Source organism: Vigna unguiculata, chromosome 3 (genome assembly GCF_004118075.2).
Source record: "Vigna unguiculata cultivar IT97K-499-35 chromosome 3, ASM411807v1, whole genome shotgun sequence".
NCBI classification, from domain to species: Eukaryota; Viridiplantae; Streptophyta; class Magnoliopsida; order Fabales; family Fabaceae; genus Vigna; species Vigna unguiculata.
The window spans coordinates 20,310,825-20,330,098 of NC_040281.1; the positions used below are offsets into that span (position 1 = coordinate 20,310,825).

The following is a 19,274-nucleotide window of genomic DNA, read 5'->3' on the forward strand; positions in this document are numbered from 1 at the left end:
AAACAATATGAAAGCAGGTACATGTACGAGTATGAGTAGATACCCGTAACCCAGTAAGATGTGGATGTGAAAAAATTTGATACCCGTTGTGTTTGGGTATGGGATGGGGATAGAGATGAAAATGATTTTTTTCTTTGGAGATGAGTATGAGATAGAGAAACTAGTTTGTCTCTCGTCCCGTTGTCATCCTTAGTCTTGGTGTATATAGTTGTGATTGTACCACTTGATCGTTGATGTAGATTATCTTCACATATCTTCAAATATCTTCATTATTCCTCATTTGGAAGTCTTGATATTCAATTCAGAGTTTATTTCTTCCTATGAATTATCAATTATTTCCATTTCCGCCAATTAATAATTTGAATTTCAAATATGAAACGTTATGGCTTCAATCTTCCGGATGTACTCTTGCAGTCTTTAATTTGAAAAGTATTTTTATATCTTTTGATTAGTTAATATTCAAATGACAATATTTAAAACAATCAATAAAAGAGGTATTAAAAATACTTACTTATATGGATAATCAGATATTTTGTCAACTTTTTGGGTTTTTTTCAAACATATCTTCAACAATATCTTTAATTATCCTTTATTTCCATAATCATATCTTCAATCAGAATGTCTTCAACCTACGGTGAGTGTTGTGAAATCTTGCTCGTATGACATTTTCTTGATTGATTAGATCATCCATTTCAATGTTCAAATATTATTGATCAATTTGCAATTGATCTTGATCACCTTATGATTGAATAAATTTCTTTTGCACCATTTTGAGCTTGATTTTTTGATCAATTAGATGCTCATTTAGTGCTTTGACTTTTTACTCGTCTAGTCAACCTTCCAATTAGGTCATCTATGGAAGTACTTGTTTGATAGGTGTAGGGATGACAAATAAACCTGCTCTCGTGGGTATTGAAAGAATTTTTTCCCGTTTTGATAGAGAATACCTACATTGACTGAGTATGGGTATGGATATGGAGAATACCCTACTTTTTCAATTGGGTATGGAGATGGGGATGGGGATGGGATGTACATATTTGTCTCGTCCCTATCCCTATACACGCCATAATACACATCTTCATCCAATCCCCATCCTCGTTTAAATTATTAAAATACTCATTGTTTATTATGTAATCTAAATAACTCTCTTGACCTACTGTGAAATCAAAAGCACCGAGGCCATAAAAAGTATGTGTGTGTGTGTGTGTTGACTTGTCATAAAATTCATTTGCATCTCTAACATATTTTTCCTTTTATCAACACCTTTTGTGCAATTATGCTTAAATATTGTGTCTTAATTAAATATTTTTTATTTCTTACATTTGAATATTTATTTCTACTCTTTTTTAATACTTTCATTTATTATATATTTTCTTTTCACATGAGAATTGTGTGTGTTGATTTGTCTTAAAATTCATTTGTATCTCCAAGATATTTTCCCTCTTATCAACACCTTTGTGCAATTATGCTCAAATTATGTGTGTTAATTAAATATTTTTTATTTATCACATTTGAATATTCTACTCTTTTTTAATATTTTTATTTATTATATATTTTTTTTTCACATGAGAATGTTTAACACTCTAAGTGTTTAATAGCACGAACCTTTCATTTAATAAGTAATATAAATAACTTATCTTATTTATTCTATTATTGTTATTTTTTTTCATTTGAAAAACTCTTTTGTTTCGCTAAAAATAATTATTATCTCTCAACCATTTGACCGGGTTTATATTTGAAAATATTTCTTAGATCTCTAAGATTTTTTTTCTCTTATCATACTCTTAACTATACATTTATTTTCCTTTATGTGATTTCATTCACCGGTCTATCAAATTGTTTCCATTTGACCATTTTTTTTTCATGTTTTTATTTTGTTTTTTATTTTACTATTTTGATATTTTTTATATAATTATTTTTATTTGTTAACTCATTATCATACTATAGTTTTTTTATTATAATTGTGTAAATAAATTTTATTTACTATAATATAATAATTTAATGTAATTGTCATGAATCTTTTTTATCACCCTCTAACATATATTATAGTTCAATAGATGAAATATGTACGTTAAATTTCAATTATTATTAGTTTAATCCTTGTTCTTTGTATGATTTTGATCCAGTGATGTATGATAATTATTATTAGTGTACAAAAGAAGGGATTTCATTAGAATTTAAAAAATTTAAGTAAACATACATTTAAAATATTTTTTAATTTAAATATTTGTTTTTCTTTTATATATTTTTTAAATTATTTTTAAATTTTATCAATTAGGTAACATTAAGTTTTGCAAATTCAATAAATGTTTTAACTCTCATGAATTTTTATTTGGTATTTTAATTTGAAATGTATGCAATTATAATTTCTTTATAAATATTTGATGTTGAAGAAACAAGAATATATTTCTTTTAATATTGAATATTTGTTAATATTATGTTTCTTTATCGTAATTTTTTATTATTTTATAAAAATTAAGTAATTGATATTTAAACAGGAAGAAAGTGAGTATGGGTACAAGTAAAGCTGTCAAAATGGGTTAGAACCCGCGAGCCAACCCAGCTCATCACGGGTTCGGGCCAAGTTGGGTTGAAATTTTTTTATAAATTTCAATACGGGTTAATTTTTTACCCGACTCATTTAGAACCCGATTCATCTGAGTTGAACCCGTGGTGAGTCGGGTTGGTGATAAAAGGGTCACACAAGTGTTTTTTTTATTAAGTTGGGCTTCACATTTGGGTCATGTTAAGTTGTTTTTTTTATCCAACACATAAATAATTTGTATTTTTTTATTTTGGTTTGTATTTTGATTGTATTAAATTTTATTTAGATTTTAATTAGAACTACAATTTAGTTTTGACTGAAAAAAATTAAAAAAAAATAATACTTTTTTTGATTAAGTAAACCCGTGAGCCAACCCGTGGTGGGCCGGACCGGGTTCAAATTTTTTTGGCTCGTTAAAAAGTGAGCTGGGTTGGGTTGGCTCACTAAATCATTAACCCGTGGTGGGTCGAGCCGGATCGGGTCAGGTTACCCGTTTTGACAGCTCTAGGTACAAGTATATACTCGTTACCCGGTGGAGATGTGGATGATACAAAAATTTGGTACACGTTACGCTTTGGTATAGGGATGAGGATGAATTTTTTTTCTCTATGGATGGGTATATGATAGCGAAACCCATTCACACCCTGCTTGTTGCCATCCTTGGATAGGTGTTTCAATATTTTGTTTCATGAGTTGACTTAACTTGCCTGATAGATATTTGTCTAGTATTTTTTGTGTTTTTGCATGATATCTTTGATGCATTATGTTTGACTCGTCTAATGCTTTGTCTCTTTGTTTTTCCGATGTTTGTTTTGACTCGTTTGCTCCTTTTAGCACTTTAAGTTGACTTGTTTGGTCAACATCGTTGTTTGATAGATATGTCTTTTGACAACATAGGTTGTCTGATCCAGCCTTCAACTAGTTTAAGCATTGCTTTTAACTAAGCTCGTCTAAGCCTTACTTTTTCATCTATGTATGTATTTCTTCAAGCACTAACATGTTCTTTTTTTTTTTTTGTATGCCTGGCTTAAACTCATTGAACACACATTATCTAAACAAAAGATATAGATATGCATATTAATTTTTTACAAGCAATCAATTCATGACTTCCTGGGTTGTCTAATGGTCATGTATGCATGTCTAATGAATCCTATCACTTAATTGTCCTTTCATATGTCCAAAGATTTATCTAAGATATAATTGCAACCAATCTAAGCTTATCTGGAACATGTGTATTGTCTTATCTCCCTTGTTTCATCATAAATTTTGTAATCATAAAAAACCTACTTATTTTCGGACTCGTCTAGTGGGGTTTTCTAGTGTCTAATTTTAACATCTTCATGGTCCATGCTTGTAAACTGATTTATGGTGATGAGTGACAGTAGAACTGGCTTCATTTCTACTCCCTTGGTTGGCCTAGCTATGCTAGGGCAAAGTGTCTTGGACCTTGTTGGTGAGCATAGTTTACCAAGAGTCTTCTCTTTTGATTTTCTTCAGGATTCTTTGTTCCATTGACTTTGTTTGATGTTGTTGTGTCGAGATAGGAATGGATGACTCTTTTTACTGCTTTCTTAACCTTTCTTATTGATTTTGTTTTCTTGTCTTGCTATTATTTCTTCTGGTTATTCTTTCTATCTCAGGATCAAGTAACAAGCCTTCAACCTGTCTATTGCTTTGCACAAAAGAAGCAACTCAAAAGCAAGTGAGCACAAAAGAGTAACTAACAATAAAAATTTAAATTGCTAAATATATACACATATTTACAAGAAAATCCAAAATGATTATAACTATTGATTATCTTGACAAAAATCCCCGACAATGATGTAAAAAACTTGTTGTTTGACAAAAAAAGTGTCGTATCTACAAGGACTTGTTTAGATTCTCCAATAACTCAAACATCTTAGTTTGCAATAAAACAATGCTTTTGTAGTTTATAATGAAAAAGTAAAACAATATATGATTGAAATGGAATTAACTAATAAAATAAACGTGTTGACATGGAACTTCATTGATCTTCTTTTACTTCATTTTTACTAATTCACTATATACTAATACCATCATCCAATGTTCCTAAAACTATTTGGCTCATTCTAAATCAATTCCTTGAGTTTAGAACCTAAAGATTTCAAACACAATGCTACTCCTCAAATTTTGATGAATGAATCATCGCTTTAAGTGCATGACTTAATCTAAGCTAAAGCATTTAAATCTATTCCAAACATTCAAACACATTATATGACTTGATTGGACCATATATTTAAGATTAGTTTCCCAACTCGATCTAAATAAGTGAAATAAAATGAGTGGTTAGTTCATCCAAACAATCAAGAATAAACCACATCATTAACACTACATAAAAGTATTTATATATATGAAATCTAAAGTAGTATAGAGAATCAGAAAAGTTACATCCAATCTCAACACAAGAGAGTTCAACTACTCATAATGATAACTCGAGTTACAAGAATATGAAGTTGGAGTCCCTCTCCCATGTCTCTTACATGGATCTTACAAAAGTACAAAGAAAAGTGTCTAATGATATCTAGAAAATAAGCTTCCTAAAATAGAACATTACTCTATTTTTATAGACATTGAAATCATAACTTAACTCTTTCTCTAATGATCAACACTTGAAGTTTTCTCCCTTAAAGAGTTTTCTTCCATGGTTCAACTTCTTTGTTTGGTGGTCAAGGTCTCCTGTTGAAGGTTTCTTTTTGTCGCTCAACACCTTTCTTCGTTGCTCAATTGTGAGGGTTGGAATTAAATTCTACTTACTCGTCTTACAACGCTCAACATCATTTTTGAAGCTTAGCTGCACCATTTTTTAGGTCTTAGAAAAAGTGCTGCATTTTCATAAGAAACTCATTAAACTTAAATCTATCTAATTCTTAATATCTCATTTTGTAATTTTAAGCCAAGGATGGTTGATTTACTCAATTTATGTTGATTTCATGCATTTCAAGTGCCAAAACATATATAAAATCAAGTAAATTAGACATTTATCACTTGATCATATAAAGGATATAAATGTTTATCTATTTCTCTTAATTGTTATTTCATTTCAGCAGATGTCACCTTCATTGAGTTTTCCCATTATTGTAAGTCTCCTTCTCCTTGTGTGCATTCGTCTACTACAATCATTATCCCTGTTATTTGTGATCCTTGTCTAGTGCACCTCCGAATTCTCCACCTCCAATGAATGACTCACTTCTAGTGTTGTCATCTCCATCCTCTCCCGACTTAGACAATTGAGTATGAACTTCTAATTGCCCTCTATAAAGGTATACACTCTACCCGTAATCCATATCTTAATTACATTGGTTTGAGTTATCTTAGATTATTTCCACCTTTTTATACATGTTTTTGGTCTATTTATTCTATGTCAATTCCAAAATTTATAGGTGATGTCTTAGCCCATCTTGGTTGGCATCAGGCCATGCTTGGTGAAATAAGTGCTCTTTAGAATAGTGGAACTTGATAACTCATCCCATTATAGGTGGATTTTTGCAGTCAAAGTTGGTTTTGATGATACTATTGATAATCTGAAAGCTCTCATTGTGCCTAAAGGTTATACACAGATTTTGGTTTGAATTATAGTGATACTTTTTCTTTAGTGGCACAATGCCTTTTGTTCGCTTATTTAACCATGGTTGCTTTTCAACAATGACCTCTTTACTAACTAAATGTTAAAAATGAATTTGTTAATAGGGATTTGCTAGAAGAAATCTATAAGGAGCAACCTTCGGGTTTATTACTTAGAGGGAGTCTTTTGGATTGGTATGTCATTTATGCAAATCTTTATATGGCTTGAAATAGTCTCTTTGGGTTTGGTTTGGAAAATTTAGTAGTGTAGTTCAACAATTTGGCATGACTCATAAGGATGTAGATCATTCAGTTTTACCATACTCAAGTGTCGGGTGTATCTATTTAATAATATATGTTGATGGCTGATGAACATATCATATATAGATATATTCATGCATTAGTTTAGGACATTTTTATTCATTTGTGCATTATTAGACTCATTTCATCATGCATTATCTAGTTTCGGATCATACATTTGGATTGGTGCGTTATTTGTGTAAACAAGTCTGAAAGGAGTAAGTTAGACGCAAAACAGTATGTTCCACAAGTGCCTAGTGGAGTCTTCCACGACTTGTGGATGTGGCTTCAGAAGATGCAAGTTTCAAAACAGTTTGTTCCATAGGTGCCTGGTGGATTTTCCACGACCTGTGGTTTTGTGCAGCAAATTGGAGGATACAAAACAGGGTGTTCCACAGGTGCCTGATGGATTTTTCCACAACCTGTGGTTTTGACTTCAGAAGATCATGCGCAAAACAGAGTGTTCCATAGGTGACCTGTGGATTTTTCCACAACCTGTGGTTTTCTGGCGAGAAAATTGCAGATTACGTGGACTCAAAAAGATTTAAAAGAAAAAGAAAATATAAAGAGGAGAGATATGAGGAAATGGTTGGAGGAGAGAGAAAGTGATCTCAGCAAAGAGGAACGTGGAGGAAATATAAAGGGGAGCGTTCATGGAAAAGGAACTTCTTCTTCTTCCTCTCGTTTTTTCATCTGTTTTGGCTACCGTTTAGAGTTTTTATTTTCAGTATGCATAACTAATTTCATTTTGTTGGAGGATTGATGTAAGACTTTGGATTATAGGTTCTACTCTTTACATTTGATGTTTTGTTAATGTTCTTCATCTCAGTGCTTTGTTTATGGTTTTATCGTTCATTTATGAGCAATTTCACAATTGGGAAATTGGGGATTGCTTGCGATTATAAACAAGACAGGTTAGATTATGTCACAATTGGGAAATTGGGCATATCTAATTAGTTTGCAATAGAGATGATTAATGATTTTTCATGATTTTATTGAATTTTTGTAAACTGACCTAAGGAATTGGGGGTTCGAATTCAATAAATAGATTTTACCTACTAAGGGATTAGGGGTAAAACCTGTAAGTAAACTCAAGTGGATGATTACATTACTTGCATCAATTGAAAATGAGTAGAATTTTATAGGAAAAAGTACGAAATCAATCCTCTAACGATTCTTCTCTTGATTAAAGTTTTTTGTTATAACTTTTATGCTTGCAATTACATTGATTCACATTTGCTCAAAATTACGTAAATTAGGAATCTAGTATTCAATAAGTCAATCCCAGAGGACGATATTTTATTACTACGTTAACGATTGGTTCACTTGCCAAACGTACATCAATGGCATTGTTCTTACAAGTATTTGACCCCATGACATCTCCCAAATGAAACAACACCTTTGTCACCACTTATAAACAAAAAATCATGGCAAACTCAATTATTTCTTGGGGATTGAGGTAGCACAATCCAACAATGATTGGTAATTTTATATAACAAAGGAAGTACGCATTGGATATTTTGGAAGAATTTGGGTTGATGAACTCAAAATCTATTAACACTTTCATGGATCCTAATACCAACCATCTACCTAATCAGCGGGAGCTTTCTCATATCCTAAGGTACAAAAGATTAGTTCGGAAATTAAACTATTTTAGTATTACTCGTCTTGACATTTCCTTTGCAGTCAAGGTGGTGAGTCAATTTCTCAATTCTTCATGTGTAAATCATTAGAATGCAATTATTCATATATTAAAGTACATTAAAGGATCTCCTGGAAAAGGTTTGCTATATGGTCACAATAACCATACTAAAGTTGTCTATTATTCAAATACTAATTGGGCAGGATCTCCTTCTAATAAAAGGTCCACTTTTGAATATCGTGTCTCGATGTGCGATAACTTAATCTCATGGAAGAGCAAGAAACAAAGTGTTGTGATAAAATCTAGTGTAGAAGCAGCGTATAAAGTTATGGTCACGATCAATTGTGAACTTCTTTGACTTAAAACAATTAAAGAGTTAGAATTTGGATGGTTGCTCTTCATATTAGTTCTAATCTTGTCGTTCATAAAAGGATCAAACACATTGATGTTGATTATCATTTTATTGATAAAAGACCATATATAGAGACATCAAGACTGAGTTTGTTAATTTAAGTGATCTATTAACATATATTTTTACCAAATATTTACAAGGATCTTGAATTGATTATATTTGTAACAAGTTTGTTACATAGGATTTATATGTCCCAATTAGTGAACATTAAGGATTCATCCTATACATCTTTCTCTTTTATTTTAACACATTTAATCTCTATTATATATTTGATGTTTTTAATCATTTGCCTCTTCCAATCTATTCTTCTGTATCTCTATATCTAAATTAAATTTCAATACTTAATTGGTGCAAAAAAAAAAATGTTAATATAATAAAAATAATTAGCAAAAATACAAACGTTGTTACACTTGTGTGTTTACATTTTTTAATTTTCATAGAAATTTGAGTTAAGATAAATACGAAATATATAATTAATTTTTAAAATAGTTATTAAATGTAAAATTAAAAAAATAAAATATGTACACAAAATAAGTTTTTAAAATAACAGTCAAAGATAAAAGAGGGTTGTAGAATAACAATTAAAGATAAACTATTTATAAAATAATTAATTTTTAAAACAATAATTAAGGGTAAATCTACATAACGAAATATAAACGCAAAAAGGATATCTTCTTATATATTGTTATAGATATATTGTTATAAATAAATAATTTTTAAAATAATAATTAATTTTTTATATATTGTTATAGATATTATATGACAGTTTAAAACAGTTACTATAAATAGAATCTATATAACTTATATGTATAATTTACACATATTAAAATATTTATTTATTACAAATTTTAATTATATAAAATTCAACAGTTATCTTGTGCAATTCAATGCATAAAATACTAGTCTAGAAGAAAAAATCTAAATCTATTCAACTGCAGCTCTGTCCGACATGGAAAAACTTTTAGCAAAGAAATCAGTATGCTTTTCACAATCTTAACGAATATGAATGAGTTCTACTTCACACTTCCTTTCATGGATCACTTGAGATGGAAATCAAATAACAAGAATGGAGCATCTGGAGGAACACAATCCTCAAATTACCTCAAAATAATGGCCTACAACAAAAAAGGAAGGGGAAAAAAAATAACTTTACAATTATGTCAAACACAAAGTGCCATATCTTACAATATATTGGAACCACCACATAGCAATTGGCTATTTATCCGAAACAGCCATAAACCTAAACACAAACGGGGAAGCATTTGGCTAAGCTCTGCTCTGGTGTATATATATAGGCCAACAGAAGGAGAAGAAATGCTGGCACAAATCAGAAGGCAATCTGAACTATGAACTCTCACATTATGATGCAATTACACTTTGATTCAAGCTTATTAGGGGGCTTCATGCTGTCTATCTTGTTAGGAAGCCCAACATTGCGTATCAAAGACTCATCAGTATTTTCATCATTCTCAGTCTTGGTAGGCGATTCTGATTTTACATCAGTTTCTACCATCTTAGGCCTTGCCTTCTGAGGTTTCATAGCACGCTTGCGGGCAATCTGGCTGCGTGTGTCCTTTATATCGGAATTGGGTTTCCCCAATATAGTCACTGTCGGCTCAGAACCTTCCAATGGTTCTGAGTGTTCCTTTTCCATTGAAATCGTTGCAGCTTTATATGCAAGATCATGGATGATAGAGCTGCAGAAAAGTATAGTATCTGTTGCCTCTTCAAGTGTCAAGCTTCTGGTGTTAACACCATCTTGACACTCCACCGTAACTGTGGATCCTTCTGGGAAATAGCATTAGAAATCTGTCAGAAATTTGCTGAGCACTAATATTTTCTCCAAATAAAGGTTCAGCAGATAAAATAGATTACAAGCGCCAAAACCATGTACATTGAGAAACAGCTTTCTTGTACTCCCCCACTATTAATGAAGTATTTGTTCAGATTTCAGAAAGCTCGTAGAAAAATATTACAGATCCTCAAGAGCAGCGGTTATGAAATCAAAAAATAGAACTTTTTTATTAAAAAATTACCTCGGGGTTGCATTGGAAATTTTGGGGAGTGCATTTGTTACACTCTGTAATAAAAAAAAAAAAAAAAATCTACTTTTGATTCCAAAACACAAAAGTTAATCCGAAATACAAATCTTCCGGCAAATTGGAAACTGGACTATTAAGTTGCTGCTGACTACCACTCTTAACATATCAGGCACATCAATTCAGATTATTATCATTCGTAAAAAAATATGTAAAGAAACAACCTTCCAAAGTATACTACTATATCTGTTAGAAAACAAGACCATGAAATTTGTTTATCTGTTTAAAATTTACATGACAAACTATGTGCTATGTACATACACGACAGTATTCGAGACATAAGAATAATTTAAAATTGTCACAGAAAGTTTTCATGCTCATCTCAAACAGCATCATACCTATGCCATGGGAGTACTCGGAGGCGTTGAGCTCAGAAACAGAAGCTGCAAGAGAATCACTGGAAGAAATTGAAACAGAAGGTTCCTGAAAATCATCAACAGGGCATTTTGATACAAGTGATGGATCATCATCCACCACTCCAGTATCATTCTGACTAAATTTTTCCCCATCTATTTCTGATTCTTCAATTGTAGAAGTGTTGGTAGTAACCAGAGCATCCAATCCATCCACATTAGAGTTCTCCATATCATTTTCCTCATCAAAAGATGACTTTGCATCCTGAACTGATGTTTCGGTATTTGGCACACTGCCCACATTATTCGGATGGTCTTCAATTCTATCACTTAAAATACAGCTTTCATGATTTGGAAATGATGCCACTGAATTGTGATCAGGCCGAACACCAGTAGCCGGGCTTACTAATACTGAGATACAAGCATCAGCTGTTCTACTACGGTCATGGTATTCAAGATTATCTTCCTTGGCAACAATGGAACTCATAGAAGAATCAATCACATCTGTCACTGTATTTTCTGAAGCTTGCATTTCTCGCAGATGTTGGGGTATCCCCTCTAGGTTGCTGCATTCAGTATTGCCAGATGAAGTTTCTTGTGTAGTAAAACCTAATCCATGGTACGAATGGGTTGACATTCCAGAAAAAGATGAACCAGGGCTTGGAGGCCTGATCCTGACGTCATATCCATAGTCTACATCCAATTTCCTGCCACTTGACTGCCTTTGGACACGAAAATCAGAATGTCTTGTTGAGCTGAAATCAACAGATGATGAGGTAGAATAGCTGCTACGGCCCGTTGAACTTCTAATACTGTTAATGCTGTTTCTTGCAAAGGACAGGTCATCATAAGATAGCGTTGTGGCAGTAAAAGTCCTGCCCTGAATTACAGGTCCTTTGCTACTGTTTGACCTTTTTAGTAGTACAGAGATGCCAGTGCCTTCCAAGAGGTCAGCTTTCAAAATTGAGCGGTCTTTGGAAAGAGACAACTGCTGCTCCCCGGAATGATTATCAGGCTTCGTGGAATCAACCCCTGACTGGTCCACCTCTAGCTGATTAGTAGACGTCTGCTCATTTCTCTCCACTGAACTTGAGAGAGGATTTTGTTGCGAGTTGTCCCAAATATATTCACTCGGAAAAGTGTGATTTGCCTCTGCACCTGGTTCTCCAAGGGGAAACCTCACGTTACTCACATTATTCTCTTGAGACAGTCTAGACTCAACAGCTAGTTGGTCTGTTTCATGTGATGGTTTTTCTTCTGTAGGAATGCTTGTGGAATTCACTGAATTGTCACTGGAAACTGACAAAGTTGCATCCGGGATGATATGTCTCAACAATGTGGTTTTCCTGCTGCATTCTTGACATAGTCTAAGATTCTTCTCAGTTTGATCAGTGGCCTCCAGAGGACAACCACAATTAGAACAGATTTCTGTATTCTCAAAAGCACTAGTTTCAGAAATGTCAACTATGGCATCGGACGTTTCTAAACTTTCACTGAATTCTTTGTCAATACTATGATAAACAAAAGTCTCAGATTCAGTGGGACCTAAACCAATCATAGGGCCTATAGTTTTATGGTGCAGGACATCAACTGATTCATCAATGATCTCATGCTCAATGTTTGCATTTAATACATCAGTTTTATCAAAGGAAAATACTTCCTCATGAACGTCAGCATATACTATCTTTTCAGTTTCACTGGCATCTTCTTGATTGTGGTCACTCCCTTCAGTATCTGGTGCAAAACTTGTACCATGATCAGAGCTTGCGTTGCTGCTTGTTGTGACAGAGGAGTTCCTAGATACCAGGGATCGTTGTGCAGAATTTGCTTTTCCAACATAAAAGGTTGTACTTGGCACACTTGACAAGAGAGGCCTGAACATGTTCTGAGGACTTTTTTTATCCTGGCACAGCAAGGTTGGTTAACAAACAAAGTAAGCAGTTTGATCCCAAGTTCGCATCCAACTCTTAAAGACATAAGGGAAAAGATCAGGGCAAAAGGTGAGGGGAGCATGAATGAATGAACAACTCTTTCCAAGAAAAACTCATTCGTGACTAAGAACAGCAAATGTGTAAACTTGGTTATGATAATCCACGTATGCCACTTTATATGCAGCGCAATAAACAAGCTCATTGATGACTTTGCTGAAGTCACTTACTTGAATAATAGTCTTATCATGTGTAGCTTAAAAATAAACAGAGAGGAAAGAGAACATGCACCAGAAGAACCAAATAAAGCATTGTACCAAGATTATAGAGATAAATAAATCAAATATGATTGTACTCTCCAGGTGACCAGGTTCACTTCAATCCAATCCTACCTAATCACATCCCAACTGATTCCACAGTAACAACCCTGGAAGACCCGGGGAGTTCCGTAGCACTAGGGGATTCTAGCCAACAGTTCCTGAGTATTGGGGAATACACACATACTTGAAATTATGTCAAAGTTTTGATCATTGGTAGCCTAGAAAGATCGAAGATGGCTGGCTCACTCCAAATTCAATTTAAATTGTTTTGATTTTGACAAGTACCCAAGCAATGGGGAACCCACACTCAAAAGCTAGCTATTATAAAGGGATAACCAAATACTTAAATATTCCCCCGAGCAACTTATACTACTGGATCTGGGACTTAAGCAACCTATTCACTTTAATTGCAACCAGCTTTCGTACCAATTGATAAGTATCCAAGCACTTGGAGAACCCAGCTTTAAAAGCTAACTATTAAAGAAGAGAACCACCTAAATATTCTACTGAGCATCTTATACTACTCTATGTGAGATTCAAGTGCCTCAACCCAAGTTCCTTTTAAGAATGTTCTAACTTATTAGCATATGTGAAAAGGAAAGTGAATAAAAGAGGGAAATTATGTGCATGCATATGCAGAGAAGAGTTGACTGAACATATCTTTTTGTCAAACGAGAATTTTAATATAGACAATTTAGGAATATCATATTAAAAACAGCTTCTTTAGTTGAAATTACTCAGCGAACTATAAAATGATTGAGAAAGTAAGTCAAGATTTAAGCAAAAAAATACCATTTGCCGTAGAGCAGAATCAAAAGATCTTTTAGGAGCAGAACTTGGGGACACCATCCTGGCTGGCTTCTTGGAAATTGAGGGAGATTTGCTGTTTGAAAATGAACCACCCCTTCTTGAACCATATCGGTCTAGGCTACCCACAGGGATGGACTGAAGAGAGTCCAGATCATCATCACCAGAAGATATGACAGAACCTTTGCTGCGTGAACTAAATTGATCTCGATCATGACTATTAATATAACTGCTGCTCCTGGAAGGCGTGGGAGACATTGATTGCCTACCTAATTTAGAAGTAGAGTCCCTACTATTTCTGGATGCTGGGGATGAACCCCTCACATATGATGCCGGCCGATCAGCCAAAGATGTCCGGAGATTAGGAGGAGCTTCGGAAGAGAAACCAGGAATGTTTGTTTGCCATGCTCTTATCTTTGGTGAAGCGGAGTTTCCACGGCTTGTCTTAACAGGGGAAGTTCCCCTAATCCCAGATGAGACGGCAGGACTACCCGAGCCAGTGCTGATTCGCCGAGGAGTAGGAGTAGAGGACCTAGAAACAGGTGTTGCGGGCTTTGTTGGAGGTGGAGATGGTCTTCTTGTTGGAGTAGCCTGTCTAATAACTTGAGTTGGACTAGAATTTGGCGTCAATGAAGACCTTCCCCTTGATTGCAATGTGTTATTCCCAGATCGAGGGGATGAGCTTAAGCGATTAGGACTTGCACTGCCCCTACTGCTTTTGTAACTTCTCTCCATCTGAAAGTGTCCAACAAAAGGTGGATAGTGACTAACATAACACACTTTTCATACAGAGAAGAAAATATTAGGATTTTCATTCAAGAGGTAATTGTGCACAAAACAGATTTCAAAGCACACCGTAGATGATCTTGATATGGAAATAGGTTTACTTCTAGGCCTGCCTCTGCTCACAACATTTATTTCTGCTGGTTCATCATCTAGTGAAGGAAACAGTGGAGTGTCCGGTGGTGTCAATAACCTTCAAACGAATAAAACAGAAATGCAGCATCAGTAAAGTAAAATGCACATCTAATTCTAAACCTTCGGAAAAAAGGGATTTTGAATTATTGACAAAACTATTAGTGTGAAAGAAACACAATTGCAAAAAGTTGGAATTGAAATCATAAAATTTGATCATAACACAACAACAAGATTTAGCATAGTAAGATTCAAAAGATAGAAAAAACTACACACCAATCATAGTCATTCTTGTCACCATCTGCATTAAGCAATTCACTGGTTTCTCCTCGACCGGGAATGGATATCCCAAGCTTGATATCAGAAAAATGTCTCAACTTCTGGGCTGCAAATTAATATAAAAAATGGGGGAGAAATGCATGAGTATCACACAAATAAAGCAACTGATAAATATATATACATTCTCTCCTCAAGATGCGAGTAAAGAAGATTACAAAATGAGTCTTCCAGGTCATCTGATGGCTGAAGCAAAAAGCCCTCTTTTTCTCTGGACTGCATTTCACTGAACAAAGCAAGATCTTCATCTTTCTCTCTTAAGTGCAATCCACTTTCAAGACTGCGTCCGCGCTTGTGACTGTCTGATCTTGACTCTCTACCAGGAGAGCATCTAAATGCCGGGGAAGGTGGCATCTCCCCTACCCAATGCAATGCTCAACAAGTTTCACCTCAAGTTCTCCATTCAATCCAAAGTCAAAAACCTTCAACACCCTAACCAACAAACAATGATTATTGTTAACACATAGCTCAAGCTCACCACAAATCCAATCTCCAAACAACAATACCAGCAAAAAAAAAAAAAACCCACTTTCATTCACCAACTATCTCCTCAGGCTTCGTTACTTTTTCTAAGCACTCAACAAACACTAGCAAGCACCATACTCAATGTGACTGAGTCAACCAACCCACATATCCCAAAACAAACAAACTAAATTTGGCATATTAAAACAACTGTACCATTCCAAACGCAATGTCTAACCCCTCAACATTCATATGCAATAAGCATCCAAAGCTAATACTGAAGATATCCCTCAACCTGAAACCCTAAAACATTGGCCAGGAATAGATCCTAAATTACGCCGTTTCCATCACCGACCAAAAACATAGCCAATTCAAACGGCAAAATTCAAGCTGGAGCACCCATTAAGCAAGTTCAGAGCTTACAGCGAAACAAGGCTCACCAAATTCCCAAGTCAAATAGCTTCAAACACAGTGCGAATTCTAAGATTAAAAAACAAAATATAATAAAAACAAAAACAAAAAAATAGAGCTTAAATGCCAATTACAATGCGACGAATGTTGTCTCAGACACCCGGATCTACAGCATTCATGGCTTCTTCTGAGCACCCAAAAGTACAGATCAGAACCAGTGTGATCCAACGGTTCCAACAAACTCTAAAAAAATTTCATTTTCTCTCTCCTCACACAATTCTTTTTTTTTCAGCTCTGAAAAATAAAAAACATAATATTGAACTGCAATTTGAGAATAATAATATTAATACTCAACCATAACCTTTGTTGTTGTCCTTTGATTTGCTGTTTTGTCCTAAATAGCAAGCATTCTTTCCTCTCTTTTTTTTTTTTTTTTTTTCTGTTTTTCAGCTTCCTTTTGAGTTCCTTTTTTTTTCTGCCGTTACAAGTGCCTCGTAGGTTCCCTCTTGTTTTTTTTTTTTTTGCAAACCTTTTTTTTCTCCTAAATGGAACTCCAATATGGTTAAGAATTTTTTTTGTCTTTATTTTTCTCAATTTCTGTGTTTGCGTAGAAGAACTAAAATACATTAATTAGTCGATTTTAATGTCTAGGATTTTTAGTTCCACTTGATATTATAGCTCATGAACCATTTTCTACCTTTTTAATTGCTAAACATCAATTGGATTGAACGAGACATTAATATTATAATCGTGCTGGTCGAAGGTTACATGTGTAGGTAAATGCCTAGGGTGTTACATGCCACATTGGAGACAAGTTTGAACTTTTGGATCCTTCATCGCATAAACGAGCCATAATAATAAGCGATAATAATATTTAATGGCTGGGGTCAATTTTTGGGACTAAGCTATTAAATTTCTTATCACATTCAGTAATATTAAATGTACGTTACCTTACACTGATCCGTATAGCAACTAAAAAGTTTTGACTCGTTGAAAGCCCCAAAAGGAAAAGGAAAAACAAGAGCTATTATACTAGTAGTATTAGTAATATTTTGGCCAACCATGTTCTAAAATTTGAAGTTCAAAGTAATGAACAAAGTTAGCATTATTTAGAACAACGTTGGACAGTGTATGAGAGACCCAAAAGTGTGTATAATATAAGAAAGTCTTTCTCAGGAGGACTGAAGCATCACGGTCAGGGGTTTGATTTTGGTGAGGCTTTGCATTTTGAAATAGTTGATATGTCCTAATTAGTTTTTTTGTGGCCTAAGGTTTCTATCCATGAAGGAAGAGAATGGTATTTTAATTAAAGAATAGTGCTTGAATTGGTGAGAAAGAAAAAACTCTATTTGAATTAAAGGATGAAAAAAACCCAGAATTAAAATATGGTATAGATGCAACAGATAAATAAGGCTAAAAATTGTAATGGGAAAAACTTGAGAAGAAAGGAAGGAAGAGAGATAAAAAAAAAAAAAAAGTTGAGTGGGGACTAGGTAGGAAAAAGTCAACTTAACAACTGAGTTATGATTAGGCAATAGATAGGTGTGTACACTAATGTGAAGATTATCGAATCATGTCACTTTAATTGGTAGGTGATGAAGGAAACTTAAAAGGCTACTTACTATGCTAATCATTTTCATTGCTTTATGCCTTTATCTTCTCTTTGCTTTGCTTTCATTTCATTTCCTCCTTAACACATTTTCCCGAGCAGAGTTTAACTTTGCCAACGGTCGTCGCCAATTTCTACTTTTTCCGTCAAACACAAAAATCACAGTTTTTAAACAGTATTTTTAATTACAAATAGGAATTTCGATTTTCGTTTTTAGGTTTATTACTTTTCATCTTTTAAAATATTTATTTATCTTTATTCGTAAAAAATATCGTTTTTTCATTTAAATAAAGCTCTATCGCGAGCGATGAGTGCATTGATGATTTAGACTTGGTACCATTTATCATAGCAGTCCTTTTAATAAATAACCCCACAGGTTAGCTCAACTGTTATAGCATGACGATCCATTAAGACCAAGAGATAAACATGTTTTTAAAATATTTATTAAAAATTAAGATAAAAAATTATTTAAATTATTATTAATATATTTCTATCATGTTTTTCCGTGTAATTTATTATTTTTATTAAAAATGTATTCTTTTTACTTCTTAACTAGTGTAGTATATTTAGAATATTTGTTATTAAGACTCGGTATATTATCCAATCATGTGTTTCTCTCTATCTAGGTTAGGTTTCCATTCTTATAAGTGATTCAACGACTTTTCACACAGTGAGATGAAAATGAGATTTTCTGCTATATGGATCATTCCGGAACGTGAGTGTTGAATGTCGTAGTATGTTAATACATATGCAAAATTTAATTTTAGTTCATTAATTTTTGCTTAATTTATGTTAAAGTATTTTTATCTAAAAAAGTAGTTGAACTATTTAAACATATCGTAATATATTCCGTTTTTATCATTGAGTATTTTCAATGTTACACATCTAGTGTTGAGTTGAGTTAAAAAAATAAATAAATAAGTGTAAAAAGTGAATTGTTGTGAATCTTAGATAATGAAAATGAAGAATAAAAACATAGACAAAGTGTGAAAAGAATAAATCGTCATGTGCTATATATCTTTTACTTTGCATCATTTGGAACATAAAGAATGGAAACACAATGCAGTTATAAGTTAAATATAAATCCTAACTAAATAACTGAATATAATACAATGATTATCGATCATGAACAAAATATAATGATTATTTATCATGAAATAGAATATAATGATTATTGATCACTAAATAATTTATTGTTCTTTTCTATCCCTAAACATCCTACAATGAAATGGTCTATTCTAAAGTGAGTTAAGTATTCTAGGCTTGTTTGAAATTACAATCTCTTTCACCTCAAATTATTATTATAACAATCTATGTTCAATATGTGAAGACAATGCATGAACTTAATCATGAGAAATGCCTTCATAAGACATTTGACAAATTATTCTTGATGGTGATTTTCTTCACTTCAGTCATCTCCTTAATGCATATCTAGCATTGGTATGTTATCTCCCACCGTGTTGAACATGATCCTTAGTTAATCACATTCAGACTACCATAAAAGAAAATTGTCTTTCCATCAATGAATCTTAAATTATCCGTCAAATCCTTCA

At 33.3% G+C, this 19,274-nt stretch overlaps 1 protein-coding gene across 7 annotated transcripts; it reads right to left on the reverse strand.

Annotated features, from left to right (window-relative positions):
- Positions 1-9,509: 9,509 nt before the first annotated feature.
- Positions 9,510-16,527, reverse strand: LOC114177794 (flocculation protein FLO11). 7 transcript variants are annotated; one of them, XM_028063332.1, is made up of 7 exons: positions 16,474-16,527; positions 15,398-15,671; positions 15,180-15,288; positions 14,844-14,964; positions 13,974-14,723; positions 10,919-12,836; positions 9,510-10,269 (listed from the first exon to the last, which is right to left on the reverse strand). In XM_028063332.1, exons 2-7 carry the CDS (start codon positions 15,591-15,593, stop codon positions 9,836-9,838), a joined length of 3,528 nt encoding a protein of 1,175 aa, XP_027919133.1. In that variant the 5' UTR covers positions 15,594-15,671; positions 16,474-16,527; the 3' UTR covers positions 9,510-9,835. The 7 variants fall into 7 exon arrangements, with proteins under 7 accessions (XP_027919133.1, XP_027919127.1, XP_027919134.1 ...); XM_028063326.1 differs by lacking the exon at positions 16,474-16,527 and adding an exon at positions 16,247-16,452; XM_028063333.1 differs by lacking the exon at positions 16,474-16,527 and adding an exon at positions 16,247-16,413 and having other exon boundaries at positions 15,398-15,661.
- Positions 16,528-19,274: the final 2,747 nt, after the last annotated feature.

Coding starts and splice junctions, on each gene's coding strand:
- LOC114177794 (XM_028063332.1), bottom strand. CDS start 15,593: ATGCCACCTTCCCCGGCATTTAGATGCTCTCCTGGTAGAGAGTCAAGA. Junction 14,965..15,179: donor GACAAGAATGACTATGATTG/GTGTGTAGTTTT, acceptor ATTCGTTTGAAG/GTTATTGACACCACCGGACA. Junction 12,837..13,973: donor ATTCTGCTCTACGGCAAATG/GTATTTTTTTGC, acceptor TTGCTGTGCCAG/GATAAAAAAAGTCCTCAGAA.